The sequence below is a fragment of the Brachyhypopomus gauderio genome, chromosome 1 (assembly GCF_052324685.1).
Source record: "Brachyhypopomus gauderio isolate BG-103 chromosome 1, BGAUD_0.2, whole genome shotgun sequence".
In the NCBI taxonomy this organism is placed as follows: domain Eukaryota; kingdom Metazoa; phylum Chordata; class Actinopteri; order Gymnotiformes; family Hypopomidae; genus Brachyhypopomus; species Brachyhypopomus gauderio.
The window spans coordinates 5,856,574-5,874,376 of record NC_135211.1 but is presented as its reverse complement, the minus strand read 5'-3'; the positions used below and the strand labels follow the sequence as shown (position 1 = coordinate 5,874,376).

Genomic DNA, 17,803 nt, shown 5'->3' with positions numbered 1-17,803 from the left:
GAAATTTGTCATGCTTGTCCTTTTTTGGCACTTTTCATCGCCCGTGACTCAGCACTGCTGAGATCATCTGCTTAGGAATGTTACGGAACAGCTCCGGACCCTTCCCTGTGGGCGTGCCGTTACGTTGTCTGCGTGTCGTTATGTCCATGTTTGTACTTCCGTGGGTGTGGGTTGTTTGTGAGCGTGTTCGTGGTTACACCTGTGCCTTGTCTCGAGGTCACGTGGGTCTGTGTAATTCACCTATTTAATGTGCGTTAACGCGGTGTCTTGTGCTCGTCTTTGTCTAAAGTTTCGTGCCTGTGTGAAAGGTGGATGTACTGTTTGCACTCCGCACGGAGCTTCACGTGTTTGTCAAGTGTTATTAAACGTTTAACGTGCCACAATTGACGTTCGTCGTTCCTCCTGCATCGAGCGTCACAGAAAGACGAGCCGAAAAATGCCGGGCTACACATCTGCGCGCAAGAAGGGGAAGAGGAAGGTGAAACACCACCACTCTTCTTCCCCCGCACGCCACCACGACACCCCCGTCCCAGTAGGGGTGAAGCAGCAGCAGGAGCCTGTCAGCGCGTACCTGCTGCGTCAGGCTTCGATGGCCGGAGACAGCCCCGGTTCTGGACTGCTTTGCTTGGGGGGGCAGTAAAACATAATGAGGGGGCATGTTGATGTTTATGAAGCCAGAAATATATTCAAGGCTTGATTTGTGCATGAATGATGACTATTGATACTGGCTTAAAGTGATGTATTAGGTAAAGAAATAAAAATGCACATTTTCAAACTTAAAACACAATGATTAAAAAATACATGTTGATTATGTAAATGGAGAACAAAGATTATCTAATTGTATTTCATTTCAATACTGCCATTACTAATAGAACAACTCTATTTCTTGAAAGGCTGACAAATGTACCTATACACAGACTGAGAATATTCAAACATGGAAATAGGAATGAGTGAGAATATTTATATTACTGGGAAATTAAAATATAAAGAAAACAAAAGAATACAAATTCTGTTATAAAAGGGAGTATTCGTCACATTTCTATTTTGAAAAAGAAAAAAATATGAAAGTACATAAAATAAGAAATCTATCTACTGCACTTTAATGGTAAAAAATCTGGTAAAGTATTGAAGTTTTTATTGATGTTATGAAACGTACTGGTACAATGCGGTATTTATGCACAGTATAACAATACTGGCTGTGATGGCGAGGAATCGTTTAAACCAGGGATGTCAAAGTCAAAAACACAGAGGGCCAAAAAAACAAATTTGCTACAAGCCGAGGGCCGGACTGGTTCAATGTTTATTAAAACATATTGAAATGATTGCACATAGCCTATTGAACCAAGACCTAACACAGTGTATATTATTTAATGTTTAAATGAATAAAGCACTATTTTCTTATGGATCTGTCAGTAATTTCAAGTGAAAACATTTTTCAACAGGCAAACAGATAAAAGCAAACTTCCTTCAAAGAAAAATCACATGAAAAGACACAGGTTTACCTTTTACCTCCGTGAACATGTACTCTGCCTCCCACCTGGCTTGAAACCCGTTCTCAGTGTCCACCTTACGTTTAGTCATTTTTGAGAAGGGGGATAGCTGAACGTTGATGTCTGCTCTGACTGCTGATTTAGGTTTATACTTTCGCGAGTGACCATAGTGCGCGACTCCGAATTTTAATGTTGCTTTGTGTTGCAGGTTTGAAAAGTGCTGCAATTTAGGCTAAAGTACTTGAAAATATTTTAAACTGTAACTACTTCGTTTCACAACAAATATCTGTCTGACTGAACAGTTCTCTTGTATTAGGTTAACAAATACGAGCCTCTTGTAATTCCAGGACGAAACATGAGAGAACGTGAAGACGTTAAGATTGGGGAAAAAAAAACAACCATTAAATAATGTGAATAAAAAGCGAATTATTTCGAATCATTTCGAGTATATGTATAAATATTTAACATATTTAAGTTTAACGTGCTGGAAAAGATTGAAATGGACCTTTAAAGTGACGTACAAGTGCTTGAATTCCACCTTATAAAGGTGTATGAACCCTGCAAACATGACTTTGTTCATTGCGCTGGCGGAGCCACTGCGATTACGTCATTTTCGCCGCGCGGACCCTCGCGACGCTTCGCGCTGCAGTGACTTCGGGGGCTACCGTTGCATTGTGGGGAATGTAGTATTTGTGCGTACAAAACACCATCGGGCGGCTGTGGCCTGCGGGCCGGTTCTAATAGTAATTCAATATCATCCAGGGGGCCATAGATAATCAATTCGCGGGCCGGATCTGGCTCGCGGGCCTTGACTTTGACATATGTGGTTTAAACCATGAGCCGCGACGGCTTGCACGGGGGAAAGAGCAGCCTCGCGCGGTGTCGTGCACCTTTCGAATTTTGTAACTTCGCGCGCGCCTCGCAAGAACAATGTCATGTTTGCCGGGTTCATACACCTATACAAGGTGGAATTAAAGCACTTGTACCTCACTTTAAAGGTCCAGTTCAATATTTCTCAGCACGTTAAACTTAATTAAGTTAAATATTTATACATATACTCAAAATAATTCGCTTTTTTAATCACACTTTCAAAACGCCCAATCTTCACGTCTTCACGTTCTCTCATGTTTCGTCCTGGAATTACAAGAGGCTCGTATTTGTTAACCTAAGACAAGAGAACTGTTCATTCAGACAGATATTTGTTGTGAAACGAAGTAGTTACAATTTCAACATTTTCAAGTACTTTAGCCTACATTCCAGCACTTTTCAAATATGAAAAAGCAACATTAAAATTCTTCAGGTAAATGTTCATTCCCCTGTTTTTTATTACCACATATCGTTTCGGACAACACTGCGCGGCAAGTATTTAAACGATTCCGCCGTTCGCGCAGGTTTAGGAGAACCAAGTTAGCCTAACCGCTAACGGCTAATAAAATAATTTAAGCAACACCTATGTAAGAGGTGAGTAACATTAAAGCAACGAAAAACCACAGTTAAGCAAATATTACCATGTGGAAGTCAGTTTAAACTCAGAAGAGTGTTTACCAGTATACCTGTCTTTCACTCACACTAACAGAACATATAATGCCGAACTGAACCGTTTGGGGCGGTCTGCCGATTTTTATATGACTCAAAGAGCCAATCAGGAATAAGCAAAGAAATATCATTTTTGGGATTGGTTCAGAGATAATTAAAAAAGCCGTTGCTTGCATTGTGCTTGGGGGGGCAAAGACACAATTTGGGGGGGCAATGCCCCCCTCTGCCCCCCCCTAGCGCCGGCCCTGGCCGGAGATGAAGAAGAGGCGGGAGTATTTCGGCTGGCCGCACGAAGGGTGTGGATGGAGAGGCACCGCTCTCCACCCCCGGCGTACCCTGAGGAGGATTTAAGAGGGGACCCCTTCTTTGAAGCTGCGTGGCGAGAGGGACTCCGCGCATTGAGAGGGGAGTCCTCCCCCCCGGCAAGCGGTGATGAGGGCGAAGGGGGCCCTCTGGTGGTGTACGCGGGTATGGTGGTCGCGTCACCTCCCGAGCTCGACTCGGGGAGTGACGAGTCGGGAGAGGAAGAAGTGGACGACGGGGCCAGTTATACGCCGTCCGTGTATTCTGCTCCCACCGTCTGCTACGGCGAGGAGGAGAGAGACGTCAGCCCTCCGCCGTCAGAGTGTTCAACTTCCACCGTTTACTACGGCGAGGAAGAACGAGACGTCAGCCCTCCGCCGTCCGTGTATTCAGCTCCCACCGTCTACTACGGCGAAGAGGAGAGAGACGTCAGCCCTCCGCCGTCAGAGTGTTCTACTCCCACCGGCTACTACGGCAAAGAGGAGAGAGACGTCAGCCCTCCACCGTCAGAGTGTTCTACACCCACTGTCTACTCCGGCGAGGAGGAAGACGACGACGACCTCTCTGTCTGCTCCGAAAAGACCGTTAGGTCGGAGAAGGGGCGCCCGGTCAGAGTGGAGGGTCCCTGCGCGCCTTCGGAGGGGAGTGAGATGAGCTGGTCGTGCTCCCCGAACTCCGAGGAGCCGATGTCACTGGGTCGTGAGCTCTCGGAGGAGGAGGAGGAGATGGAGACGTCAGGGGGCGAGAGGACGCCACCCCGAGAGGCGCGGGGAAGCGCTGGCTTCGCTGGCGGCCAGAAGTGGGGTTTCAGGGCGCCGGCAGAGGCGCCTCGTACAGCTCCCGGTACGCGGCGCGGGGCAAGCCTCCCGGTGGTTCTCCAAGGAGCGGCAAAAGCGCCGCATCGTGCCGCAGCCAGCACGCGGCGAAAGACGCGTCCTCCGGTAACACCCGGAGGAGCGGCAGAAGCGCCGCGATCACGGCAAGAGGGCGCAGGTGCGCCCGGAGCGACACCCAGCTTCGTGCGCTGGGGGCTCCATCCCGACCGGAGGGATTCCGCCTCCTGTCTACCCTGCTACCCCAGGGGGGTTTGCGCCGCTGGCTGCAAGCCTGTTAGCGGGGAGAGCCGTGCCATGGCTGCCTGTACCTGTCTGTTTGTCCATACCGTTATGTGTCCCTAACCTACTATTCCCTTTTGTGCCCCTTGTGTTTAATGTTCCAGTATGTGTGATCGTCCACGTGCCGTTGTTTAATGTTTTCTCCCCTGTCTTCCCAGGGAGGGTGTGCTAGAGCTGTCCGCGGCGGTTCCCGCCATCGGGGGTGACTGCTCTCGGAGGCTCGTGTTCCCGGGGGCTCCGGACCTGCCCGTCGGTGTTTGTTCAGGGCACTCCCGCTACGCGGGACGCTCCGGGAGTAGCGAGCCCCTGGCGGGGGGTTCTGTTACAGAACAGCTCCGGACCCTTCCCTGTGGGCGTGCCGTTACGTTGTCTGCGTGTCGTTATGTCCATGTTTGTACTTCCGTGGGTGTGGGTTGTTTGTGAGCGTGTTCGTGGTTACACCTGTGCCTTGTCTCGAGGTCACGTGGGTCTGTGTAATTCACCTATTTAATGTGCGTTAACGCGGTGTCTTGTGCTCGTCTTTGTCTAAAGTTTCGTGCCTGTGTGAAAGGTGGATGTACTGTTTGCACTCCGCACGGAGCTTCACGTGTTTGTCAAGTGTTTAACGTGCCACAATTGACGTTCGTCGTTCCTCCTGCATCGAGCGTCACAAGGAAATCTTTTTTTTTTTTTTTTTTGGCCCACCTCCACCCCCCCCATCTTTGGAGGACAACTTTGTTTTTATGTACAGATTAAATGGCAATTATAACAATTCTGTATAATATATAGTATAGTGATAACAATATATAATATAGTGATAACAATATGCAAAGTGATATTGGGGTTAGGTGGACCAAGAAAAGAGGGGGAGAGAAAGAATAAAAAGGGAAAAGACAAAGAGGCAGGAAAAGAAAGAAGAAGAGAAAAAAATTAATAATAATAATAAAAAATAAAAATAATAATGATAATAATAAAATAAAACACGCAACCAGCTCAAATGACCACTGCAAAGAAGAACAGAAAGTAAACCAAATACATATAGTACAAATGAGTGCGATGTATGGGTGTGTGTGAGTGTGTTTTTATGTGCAACCTAAAAGTGCAACATAGGATAGATGTATGGAATGTACTTACCAGCCAGGGTGGATAGCTGCGACAACATTCCCCCAGAGGCCAGAGGCGGGCAGAGAAAGACCCGGGAATCCCACCCGCCCACGGCCCCACAAGGAGCGGTGGAGTACCAGAGCCGCACTTCCCAGAAACCCTCACATGCCCGCCCCCACAGGCGGGAGAGAGAGACCCCGGACAGCACCCCACCAGTCAAGGAGCGCAGATCCGGGGGAACCAGAGGGAACAGAATCCCCCCCCCCCCCCCCCGTCATGGGCCAGCGGCAAAGCCACGGCGCCACTCGCCCGGAATGCCACCCACCACCCGGCAGGGCCCACCTCCCGCCGAGGAGCACCCGGCCGCCCCGAACCACAACCGCCCAGGAGAGCGGGCCAACCGCCCCCCTGCCGGGGAGCCAAGCCGGACCCCGGAACCTCAAGGCGCCCCCCCTCTGGAGTGGTGCAGTGATCTCAGGGGAGCATCCGGGAGTGAACCGGGCACGACCAGCCCCGTCCCAGAACCAGCTGTCCTCACCCATACATTCAAACTCAGATTTGCATTCGCCGCTATACACCCCTACCATGCACACACCCTCCCCCATACACATATACACACACTCAAATTCACCCTCACACGTAGACCTTTACACATATACACCTACATGCATGTTCACCCCAACATAAATTCCTTCACACATTCGACCACACCCATAGACACTCCTGTGCACATATATACACCTCCAAATTTACCCACACATGCCCATATATCCCCTCCCTCCAACACGTACTCATTCGTCCACTTATTCAAAAAGAAACAAGGACACACACTTATCCAAACTAGCACGCCCTTCGCGGCGGGGGCAAATGGCCTGACCAGCAAGGACCAGTAGTAGTCCTAGGAAGCCACCAGCCCAGTCCCGCGCCAGCGATCCACCCCCGCCCAGGCAGGGAGCAGGAAGCGGGTGAAGGAAGGCCTTCCCACCCCTCCACCCCCAGTGCTGTGTTGTGTGTAGGTGTTGGTGTATGTGTATGTGTGGTAGTGTGTGATACTATGGTGCAGTTAAAATTGAGGGGACAGGTGCTAGGACAAACGTGGGCAAGGCACCGGGCCACTGGTCAGTGTATGTCCACACCGTCCCCTCAAAGGCCCTCATTGTCTAAAGTGCAATAAAAACTGAGGTACAGACAGTGGTGAGGAGACGGGTGAACCATGGCAGCAGGCCCACCTCGTCAACCTCTGAGTACAAGATTTCAGCTTAGGAAATCTTGATCATGATTCATGATTCATTGGTCAGATGACCTATAAAGGGGGAGGGGCAACTAGAAAGAGGAAGACAGTATAATCCCAGAGCTAGGAAACTCTGGCGAGGGCTTGAAGAAACTTGAATGGGGAAAAAAGTACAACTCTCATCTTTAAAGAAAAGAGACCCAAGAAACAGCTCTGGATGTCTCTACATGAAACTGCAGCCTAATCTCTTGCCGGATTACCAAACAAAGATAGAGCACAATAGAGCCTTTGAACTGCCCTTTGTCTCTCTCCTGTGGACAGATGTGGTCTAGCAGATAGCACTATGCTGGGAACTGTTTGCTAAGCTACTGTGAAGGGAAACAATAAAAAAAAAGGGTGAGCCTCTTGAAATGTATTATCTAAGGCCAAAAACTAAAATATCAGGAAAAGTAGTGAAATAATAAATTATGGAATTTAGAACTTATTAATTTTTTTTATTAAAAATAATTTTGTTTATTCTTCATACCATGTTTCAGCTCCTGGCTCCTCCCTCTAGGTCTGGTTGTGGTGTGTGTATGTTCGTCAATGTATGGTTACATTCATGTGTGCATGTGTGTTCGTCTGTCATTCGTAGCACCTGTCTATTGTCTCATCAGAGTGACGTGTTGCATTTATGTCTTGTTATTTGTGTATTTAAGTGTGTGTATGGTTTATGTGTGTCTGTTCTTGTCACCCCTACGTCCTGTTCTCTGTAGTTTCTATGTTAGTGCTATTGCTAGTTTTTTTTACACTGCTGTTGTCTCAGCATCCTGCCCCACCTTCACTTCGTTACAGGAGAACAGACTGAACAAGATGCCTAAAGGGAAGCACAGAGGGAAGAAGAAGGCTAATCGCTGTTCTTCTCCGCCTGCTGCTCCCGACGAGAGCTGTTCACTCGGGGGAAGAGCACTGGAATTCCGCCCCCAGAAGTTCAGTATTTTCTGGAATGCTGTCCTGTGGAACTGGAAGAATGGCTGGCTAAGTTCTATCGGGAGTTCTAAGTTCTATCTGCCCATACGGACAGAGCTGAACCTAGCCATCCAGTTAGGGGCTCTTCCCCACTGCGCTCCAGCTCTCCCAGGCCTCCCTGCGGTCTGCCAGCAGCTCTGGTGCAGGTCATCCATCCCTGGCTGGCAGTGAGAGAGAAGGACGGGGGGGGGGGGGGGGGGGGGGTTTCTGTGAGAGCTTCGGCCATGGGTGGTGTCTCCACCTGAGGTTCCGCCCCTGGTTATGTCCTCCAGGGACAGGAGGCAAAGCACTGCATGCACACACTGCCCTCCTGTGGCACTCGTTGGAAATACGGCTCTTATTTTAAAACACACTCATTCCGGTACTAATTAAATGGGGTATTGTACCAGTTTTAATGACAACTTTTAATTAAAGTATTGAGATGTTTTTCTAGTATTGGTATCCCATGTAACACTAATTGGCAGTAGCCTGAGTTCATTTCAATCGCACTGATGCTTACAGTCTAACTGTAATGCATGTAATTTCTCTGGACAGCAAAACTCCCCTGCCATGCGTCCTAGAAAGGGGACCTGTTGATCTGTTGAGTATCTCATGGTCCAGGGTGGTCTGGTGATCCACTGAGCAACTCGTGGTCTAAATAATGCTGCTTAATGTTGAGCTTGATTTTGTGTAATTGTGATTGTGCTCTGTTTTGCTTGTGTTTTTGTTTATGCAAAATGTTGTGTGAGGTTGATGTTTTTCAGGGCTGCAGGTGACTTGTTTTATGGTAACTGTAGTGGTAACTGTAGTGAGATTGTGTTGACTGGATGAGAACCCCTTTTAAAGCAGACGGTAGTAGGCTAACTGGACCGACTTCCTGGATCAGTAGATTTAGAGCAAATTAGAACACCCTGGTTGAAACCAGCCAATTGATTCAACAAGTTGCTTTTCATTTAACATTAAATGCTGAACAAACAAAATAAATGACTAGTCCAAATAGATGTAAATAGGTTCATGCTAACAGAGCACTTTGTGTTGATCATAAAATACATTTATGATTGCTGTGTTTTACAAACCTAACAGAGTAAAAACATGCAGGTGCATTTTCTTAAGTGGCTACAGGGAGAACAATGTTCCATATAATAGAAAGGCCAGAAATCAAAGACTAAGATCAAAAATTATAAAAGAATTTGATTTTGTGAAGTTGCAGTAATCATTCTTTATATTTGTATTCTAGTCTACTGCTTCGATGTGGTTCATGTGTCTGAACATACTGGGTTTTGTGTATCATGACACATTATAATTCCATACAACTCAAAACTTTACAACTCATCTTTATATATATATATATATGCCCTTAAAGGAGACAGACTGCAGTCTAGAGGAATGTGACATTCACACTTCAATAAAACTCCTGTGTTGACTCGAGTTGTGTTGTTATGGTGAGTGTCTCATAATCTGTTGGTGGATCTTCTCTTACTTTGAAGCAGCACCCTGAAAAGAGTCATCATAGAAATATGAAAATCCACTACATCACACACACACACACACACACACACACACACACACACACACACACACACACACACAGAAACTGGAAACTTACTCTCAAAGTGTCATAATCAGTGGTCATAGTTGCCGGATTCAAGGAAGCGTATGTACCTGTAACAGGCTGAATAATAAATAGACTTAGTCAATAAACTAAGCGCTCATGCACAAACACACACACACACAAACAGAAATTATAGTTACGGTGAGAGTGTTGTAATCTGAAGACATGGTTGAAGGGCTGAGGTCTGTGTACGTGTCATCTGTAGAGTTTGGGGGGATCTGAGAGAAGAGGAGGACACAGCTTCATTCACTTCATTTGATTACAGAAAGATCATCAGGAGCAGATTGATGATCAGAGAGTGAGATCTTCTCTCAGTACCTGAATATCTGTGTGTGTGTCTGCTCTTCTCTTCCTCCTGATCACACACCACACCCACAGAACTCCTGTGATGAGAATTACACCCAGACAGACTGCCACGCCCACTGTGATGTGCTTTAACTCTGTTCTTCCCTCTGGACCTGTAGTAATTATGCAGGAGTGACATGATCAACTGCATTAGGTCAAACATTAGAATCACAAAATATTCAGATTTTACTATATTACAGTTATAACTCAGCAGTTTTATAAAATTAAATTCTTAGCACATTAGACATCACCCTGGATAAGACCCTGCTCTCAAGACAAGATAGTATTTACATTTTAAAAGTACATGTTGCCAATACTGTCACGGAACAGCTCTGGACCCCTCCTTTTGGGCGTGTGTTTATGTCGCCTGTGTCTGGTTATGCAGGGTTGCCAACTCTCACGCATTGAGCGTGAGACACACGCATTTGACCGTTTTCACACGCTCTCACGCCACACTTCCGATTTCTCACGCCTAAAAAAAAATCCAGTTTGTTTACCTCTGATCCACATATATGATTGAGTTACTAGTTCGCTCTGGCGCCAACCACCGGCGATCGACACATCGCGATATAATACTTAATTTGTGTCCATTTTACGTTCGCCAACACCCCCCCTCCCCCCGCTCAACAATTTACACTCGCCACCTCCTCCAGGTTAAAATCTCACTCCAAGCGAACATCAAAAGTTGGCAACCCTGTAACAATGCCAGAGTGGGTGTGTAAAACTGTGTTTTAAAATGTGTAATGTGTAAAAATGTAATGTGTAAAATGCGTTTTAACTGTAATTGTTTTAAAATGTAAATATTGATCACAAATGTCCATGGGATTTCTGAAATTTTCATGAACAGTTTTATAGCAACTGTGTTACCTCCTAAAGCACATGAATACTGGAGTCCATCCCCACTGTCTGCTGACTCCAGGTAGAGTTTGTTGTGTTTGGTGGGGTTGTGGGTTACACGCTGTCCGTTCTTGTACCAAATGTAGGTAGGGTTGTAGGACAGAGTGCAGGTGGTGCTGCAGCTCAGTGTTACTGACTGTCCCTCTGATATTGGGGTGGAGCTCACTCTCACCTGCAGATCTGTATAATAACAACAGTATACTGTTATTATTACTAGTTTATAAGCATAGGAGTAGATTCAGTTGACAAAAGATAATAACTGCCCTGGTGTGGACAGGTACCTGTAACGATCAGAATGACTCCTGGTTTACCACTTAATTTCTCTCCCCCTTTAGTGCTGAATCTAAAGCGATATTCTCCAGAATCACTCTTCCTCAGATCTCTGATTCTCAGAGTGCAGCTTCTCTCTTTATCTCCAACAAACTCCACTCGACCAGCAAACTGTTCTTCCAGACTCAGGTCCTGTGGATCCTCTTTAGGACGAACATAAAACCAGAATGTGTGTTCAACTTCCTCATCACTGGGATGTGAGTAAGTGCAGGGAAACTCCACTGATGATCCCTCCACAACACACACTCTTCTGTCTGTGTAGCTCACACTCCAACATGGCTCATCAGAAACACCTGCAACAGTAAGAAGTCGTTAAATGAAGCATGTGAAACCCAGGGAGAGAGTCAGCAGACTGCAGTACTTATAGATGGCTAATGATATAGATAGACAGAGCAATCATAATGGAGCCCTTTCTCTCTCTAACCTGACAGTTCTGACATCAGCCTCAATATACAGTTGTACTAATTCAGCCCTATTGGGATGCAGTCTAGTTAGTCAGGAGACAGAGAGGTGAGGACTCCAGTCAATATCTGATCTGAATATAGTGAGACTCAGTGCACTGATGATGGAGAGTGGAGTCTTTCCAGCAGCACTGACACTCAGTCATTCCACAGAATTCAATCATTTCTTATATAAAAATGGCATAAATGTTGTAGGCAGTCCATTTGAAAGTTTTACGAGCTCTATAAACACCATAATGAACCAATGTGGGGAGAAATTCATACTCACACACTGGAGGGGAGAGTATATCATTAAAGCCATTGACAGAGCAGGAGTAACTGCCTTCAACACTACTGGATATATAAAGGGCATTGTCATCATCTGTGTACTTTTGTTTATATTGTCCATTCTTGTACCAGTAATAATTCGGGTTAGTAAAGGTCGGAGTGCAGGAAGTGATGCAGTTGAGAGTATTTTGTCCTTGCAGTTTGGAGTCAGGGGTCACTCTCACCTGCAGGTCTGAATAGAGTTTAACTTTTACTTTAACCATAGAAGAGATGAGCTGAATATAAATGAACAGTAGCTGCAGATTAGAAGCTATAGTACCTGAAACTGTTAGGTTGACTGGTGTTAAACTGTGATATTTCTCTCCTGTTCCTGTAAAGAGCATGAGGTGATATTCTCCTGAGTCTCTCTTTCTCAGGTCTGTTATTGTAAGAGTTGAGCTGAATCTTGTGGTCTTAGTGTAGCTCACACGCCCTGCATAGTCTGAGTCTAACACTAAATCCTCTGGATGGTCCTCATTCCTCCATTTAGTTTGTTGTTTGGGGCTGAACCAGAAGAATGTTGTGATGTCGATGTTTGAGTGAGAACACTTCAGCTCCACCGTTGACTCCCGCAGAGCACAGATGGTCTGAGGATGACATTTCACCCTGACAGTGTCACCTAGAGATACTGAAACCCAGAAACAGAAATATATTTACAAAAAATAAAACTGACATAGAATTATTGGAGCAAAAAACCCACTCAGTTGATACCCTCATGATTTATAAAATGAATGGTTTTGCAGAACTTGGTTGTTTGGAGATGTGTAAAATGGTGTTGTGACAGCTTAATTGACAGTGATTTGTGGCATTGATTGACAGTTATTACTGATGGCCAAACATTGTGAAGACCAGGCAGCCTGTGATAAAATGGGGCCAAAGTGACCATTTTTGCATAACACATGAATAACGGGGTTACACAGTGGTAGACAGGGTTAAGCTAGAAAGTCCAATCACCTCACATCGATGCATATCCATGTATTACTGTGTGTTTCAGTAGTTAGATATACATGTACATGTAGTTTTGAACTGTATTGTGAATGCATACATGCATATATATATATATATATATATATATATATATATATATATATATATTCTTGTGTTCTACTATTTAGACATGCATGCTCATTAATTCTGTGTGTTAGAGTCATGGAGACCTGCGTATTCCCATATTCATGTGCTGCATTATTTTAGACCTATCAATGTATTTGTATTCCGGTGTAGTATTAATTTAGATTTATATACTGTATAACCAAGTATCAACATGTAATGTGCTATATTAGGCATATGCATATCTATGTATTAGTTTGTGCATTACTGTTACGGCTCCTTGAGAAGCCTTCAGGTTTCTCATTATTGACCTGGATTGGATTCTTTCCAACACCTGGAGACGGACCAACTGCCCAATGGGAGTACTGGTGGAGGAATACCGGAGGCGGAGCGTCGGCCTTAAGGGACTACTGCCGGCCGGCGAGAGGGAGAGCTACTTTTGGGCCTTAACCCTGTAACACCTGTTTGGGTTATAATATATCACATTGATACAATGTAGGTAAACTGGGCAGGTAAGATGGGGCGCCCTGTACATTGTACAGCACTGTTAGAGTAACATTGTTAGGTTTCACTAGGTAAGTGGGCGGGCACTACTTATGTATGTTTGTTTTCCTTATTTTGTAGGTAAGTTCATTTAGGAGATTTTTGGTTTGTTCTGTTAGGGGGTTAGATGTATGTCAGGAGAGTTTTCTTACTGGTTTTGTTTGATTCTTTTCTTGAGTGCCGCTCTTGCCCAGTTATGTTACTGATTATATGAGTGTTAGTCCTTGAATAAAAGTTTTATTGGCATTTGATCAGTGGTTTCCAAATATTGGCCTCCATGTTTATACATTCACCACGCTTCATGTTGCTGTTCCTCCTGTGGCCTAGACCGGTAGTGGAAAGGAAGTTTAAAAGGGGGGGGGGGGGGGGGGGGGGGGGGGGGGGGGCATTACTCATAAAATGTAATCATTTTCATGTGTGCTTATGTGACCTCAGATTCATGCCTGTCATTGCATTATATGTCATTTATTGTCCAAAATTGAAAATTAAGAATGGCTCGATGTGTAGACTAATAGAACCAAATTAATACTTATTTAGGCAGAGTATGTAAGTCAATTTATTTAGGAATAGGGAATTCCCTTTATCTTTACCATTAACTGGACCTGGGGGAGGCGGGCAGTTGTCACAAGACTCCCCCCCCCCCCCCCCCCCCCCCAGAAGAAACTCCTGTTCGGGCAGAGGTAATGAATATACAGTACTCAAGGCCTAATGGTCAACGACATAGTGACCAAGAAAGTGCCCTGCAACGACACCCCTAAAAGTTCGCCCCTAATACCATTGCCATTTCATTGCAGTAAAATAATAGTATGAGATTTCAGTGCAACAAAATACTGCAGAGTCTAACCAATGTAACCAACTCACTTTAAATGCACTAACCCTTGAACTGAAATAGGTACACTGTCCCATCGCGTTTTCCGTACTCGCAGTTTCGCACATGCATGGTATTTATGAGGCTAACAAGCACAGATGCCATTTCCCCTCTCAAACGCGTGTGATGGACGGGTCTCGGTTTTCAATGGTAGCCATCTATCACTTATTTGGTAAGTAGGCTACTTAATAATGCTCTTAAAATTGGACGTTTGAGACAACAGATAAGTAGTGATGGGAAGATGATACCTCAAGGAGTGTATCGACACACTACACAAACTGTGTTGACACTGTATTGGTCACTATATAGTGACCCCTGCAGTAGTTATAATATCATTGCAGGTAAACAAAATGAAAATAAGTTGGAAAAGCATCCTGAAAACACATCAACTTGTGCAATATTTGACATTTGTTTACATAAAATATGATCTGAAAACTTCCTGGTTCGATCTATGATCCGTGAGGGCAAAAATACAAAATCCAAAAGAAACAGCAAAACTTCATCCAGCAAATCCGTGACATGGCGATACAGTTTGTTTCCTTATAAACACAATTTGGCGCGGCACATCCAAACGATACACTTCTTGTATCGGTCGCGTTCACATTCAGGGCTAATTGTGTAAGGAGTCAGTGTGTATTTTTCGTATCTTGCCAACTGTAAATATTCCAACAACCAACTTAGGTTTGCTTGTAATGTCACTGTGTACTTTATAAACAGAAAATTTAAGGTTTGGTCTGCGCTACAGAAGATAAGAGTAATGGCTGAATGTCACCACTGTGTCATTTAAGGTGGGGAAAAAAGCACTCGAATATACTGTACAGCGTGCGTTAAAAGTCTTTGAACGCTATTGGCTGATGGAACCTGCTTTCGTGACTGATTGCTCAATTCGAACATGAAGGATGAAAAAAGACAGTTTGAGTACATGTTTATGAAAATTGAGTGTGTGGTTCCTCTTTCTGTACTTGTGAGTTTCACATTTGCGCTCACGAGTAAAACGTTTGTGTGCTAAATGTTATAACTTTCAACTCGTGTTTTTGCACGCTTGAGTTTTGACAATAATGTGAAACCATAATAAATGACGTATCTAAATACCTGAATATCTATCTGAATAAATTTAAAGGGGAAACTGTAAATTTACAGTTTAAACTCCATGATGTTGCATTTAAATAAAATAACTTTGTTGGATTTACTTGAAACATGCATGTACATAAATTAGTAGAAAATAAAGAAAATATTAAAACTTTACCTGCCAGTAACATGACGATTGCTGTCATCATAATATTTCCTGATGTTTGTAAAGACATGGTGAGTGTTACGCCTCGCCGCCGATCTCGGCGGTGACGCGTTGGTTTAAACGTGGTGAGGACTCAAACGCGACCCGATAAAACAAACGGCAAAAAACAGCCAAATGAAACCTCCGCGAATGCGGGAAAAAATGAAAACAAAAACCCCAGAGGAAAACAACAGAAAGACAACACGGAGAATCTCGACGTGTGTAAAGACCAGGTAAACAAAAAACACGCGGAAAGAAATACAACGCGTCCACAAAATGAAAAATGGGAAAAAACGAAAAGTACACGGAGACAAACTCGACGTGTCAGAGGGGAAGGGAAAAAATAAGAAACAAAAGAGGAAGCTATGGTAACAAGACCTATAGCTTCTACCTGGTACCTGTCAATCTGTTAACCAGAACACTGGAGAACAAACCAACGTAGAACAAAGTGGGAAAAGACAGAAGGAAACAAAAAAACAACCTGAGAACACTCAGGGTAGAAACAGGAGAACTAGAGAAACGAGAGGAAGTCCGGAGACGAGAGAAAACTGGCTTGGGCTGTGAGTGCATAGAACAACAAACAACTTCAGCAATGAGTTGCTGAAGTTGCTAGTCTTAAATAGGCTGTAGAACAGGTGCAACCTATCGGGCTTGATTGCCCCTGGTTACAGCTCGCGGGCTCCGCCTAGTGGCAGCAGGAGTCACGTGCCTGGGTCGAACCCTGACAGAACCCCCCCCTCTGGGCCCGAGTTCCCGTGGGCCCAGGGCCACAGCCCTGTCGCGATAAAAGGAGGTGATCAGGGAACGATCCAGGATGCGCGCCCTGGGGACCCAAGACCGCTCTTCAGGCCCATAACCCTCCCAATCCACCAGAAACTGGTCCCGCCCCCTAACCCGACGGACGTCCAAAAGACGTCGCACAGTGTAAACCGGACCCCCACCAACCATACGCGGCGCAGGAGGAGCCGGGGCGGGAGAAGAACCACACAAGTACGGTCGGAGGTGGGACACGTGGAACACCGGGTGGACATGCATGGACGGAGGGAGAACCAGACGGTAGGTAACCGGGTTGATGCGACGGTCTATCTTAAATGGACCCAGGAAGCGAGGAGCCAGTTTCTTAGTACCACCCCGAACCGGTAAGTTTCCAGCCGCCAACCACACACGCTGCCCAGGACGGAAGGACAGCGCAGGGAGACGGTGCTTGTTGGCGCTGCGGCAATAGGCGGAGGATGCCTTCAACAAGGCCGAACGGGCCCGTGACCATGCCTTGCGGCAGCGCCGAAACTGAGCCACAGCGGAAGGCACAGCCACGGCTTGTTCGTGGGCTGCAAACAGCGGAGGGGCGTATCCGAACAAGCACTCGAACGGTGACATGCCCAGGGCCGAATGCCACAGCGTGTTGTGGGCGTACTCGGCCCACAACAAGTGGTCAGCCCAGGACGCAGGATTAGTGGAAGCCAGGCACCTGAGGGTCTGCTCCAGGTCCTGGTTCACACGCTCGGTCTGGCCATTGGACTGGGGATGGAAACCCGAAGACAGGCTAGCGGAGGCACCGAGAAGGGACAGGAACGCCTTCCAAAAGCTGCTGGCGAACTGGGGACCTCTATCGGACACCACGTCCTGAGGGAACCCGTAATTGCGGACAACATGGATGAGCAAGAGAGACGCGGTCTCCCGGGCGGAGGGCAGTTTGGGCAGGCCGATAAACTTACTAAACTTGGAAAACCTGTCCACGACCACGAGAATGGTGGTAAGTCCTTTAGAGGACGGAAGCCCGGTGACGAAGTCAAGAGAGATATGAGACCACGGTCTGGAGGGTGTGGGTAACGGGCGCAACAACCCCCTAGGCTTGTTGCGTGGCGCCTTACTTCGGTTACACACCTCGCAGGAGGCTACAAAGTCGCGGATCTCCTGATCCATAGCTGGCCACCAAAACCTCCTTCTTATGAGCTCGGCGGTCCGCCTAGCGCCAGGGTGTGCTGCGTAACGTTCAGTGTGTCCCCACAAAAGGACCTTGCGCCGGACGGTCGAGGGGACGTAAAGACAGCCAGGAGGAACACTACTAGGCCCGGGTTCATTGGCGAGTTCGTCCTGCACGGTTTTTTCGATACCCCACCTGATGGGTGCCACTACAACCCCCGGGGGAAGCACGGATTCCGGGGAACTGTCAACATGAGGAGGTTCCCACTGCCGAGACAAAGCGTCGGGCTTAGTGTTTTTAGAACCCGGACGATATGACAACGTGAAATTGAAACGGCTAAAAAACAGAGCCCACCTTGCCTGTCTAGCGTTGAGATGCTTGGCCTGCTGGAGGTACGTCAGGTTTTTATGGTCAGACCAGACCAGAAAAGGGTGACGAGCTCCCTCCAG

At 46.2% G+C, this 17,803-nt stretch overlaps 1 protein-coding gene across 1 annotated transcript in view; it reads right to left on the bottom strand.

Moving 5' to 3' along the window:
- Positions 1–8,867: 8,867 nt before the first annotated feature.
- The window catches only part of LOC143525432 (uncharacterized), a 19,969-nt gene continuing 11,033 nt past the window's right edge, over positions 8,868–17,803 (bottom strand). Inside the window, exons 2-9 of the mRNA XM_077019454.1 lie at positions 11,977–12,324; positions 11,659–11,889; positions 10,881–11,222; positions 10,570–10,779; positions 9,676–9,815; positions 9,498–9,575; positions 9,352–9,417; positions 8,868–9,239 (exon numbers count right to left, since the gene is read on the bottom strand). Of these exons, the coding sequence (XP_076875569.1) occupies positions 9,222–9,239; positions 9,352–9,417; positions 9,498–9,575; positions 9,676–9,815; positions 10,570–10,779; positions 10,881–11,222; positions 11,659–11,889; positions 11,977–12,040 (1,149 nt within the window). The 5' untranslated portion in view covers positions 12,041–12,324 and the 3' untranslated portion in view covers positions 8,868–9,221. The remainder of the gene's footprint in view (positions 9,240–9,351; positions 9,418–9,497; positions 9,576–9,675; positions 9,816–10,569; positions 10,780–10,880; positions 11,223–11,658; positions 11,890–11,976; positions 12,325–17,803) is intronic.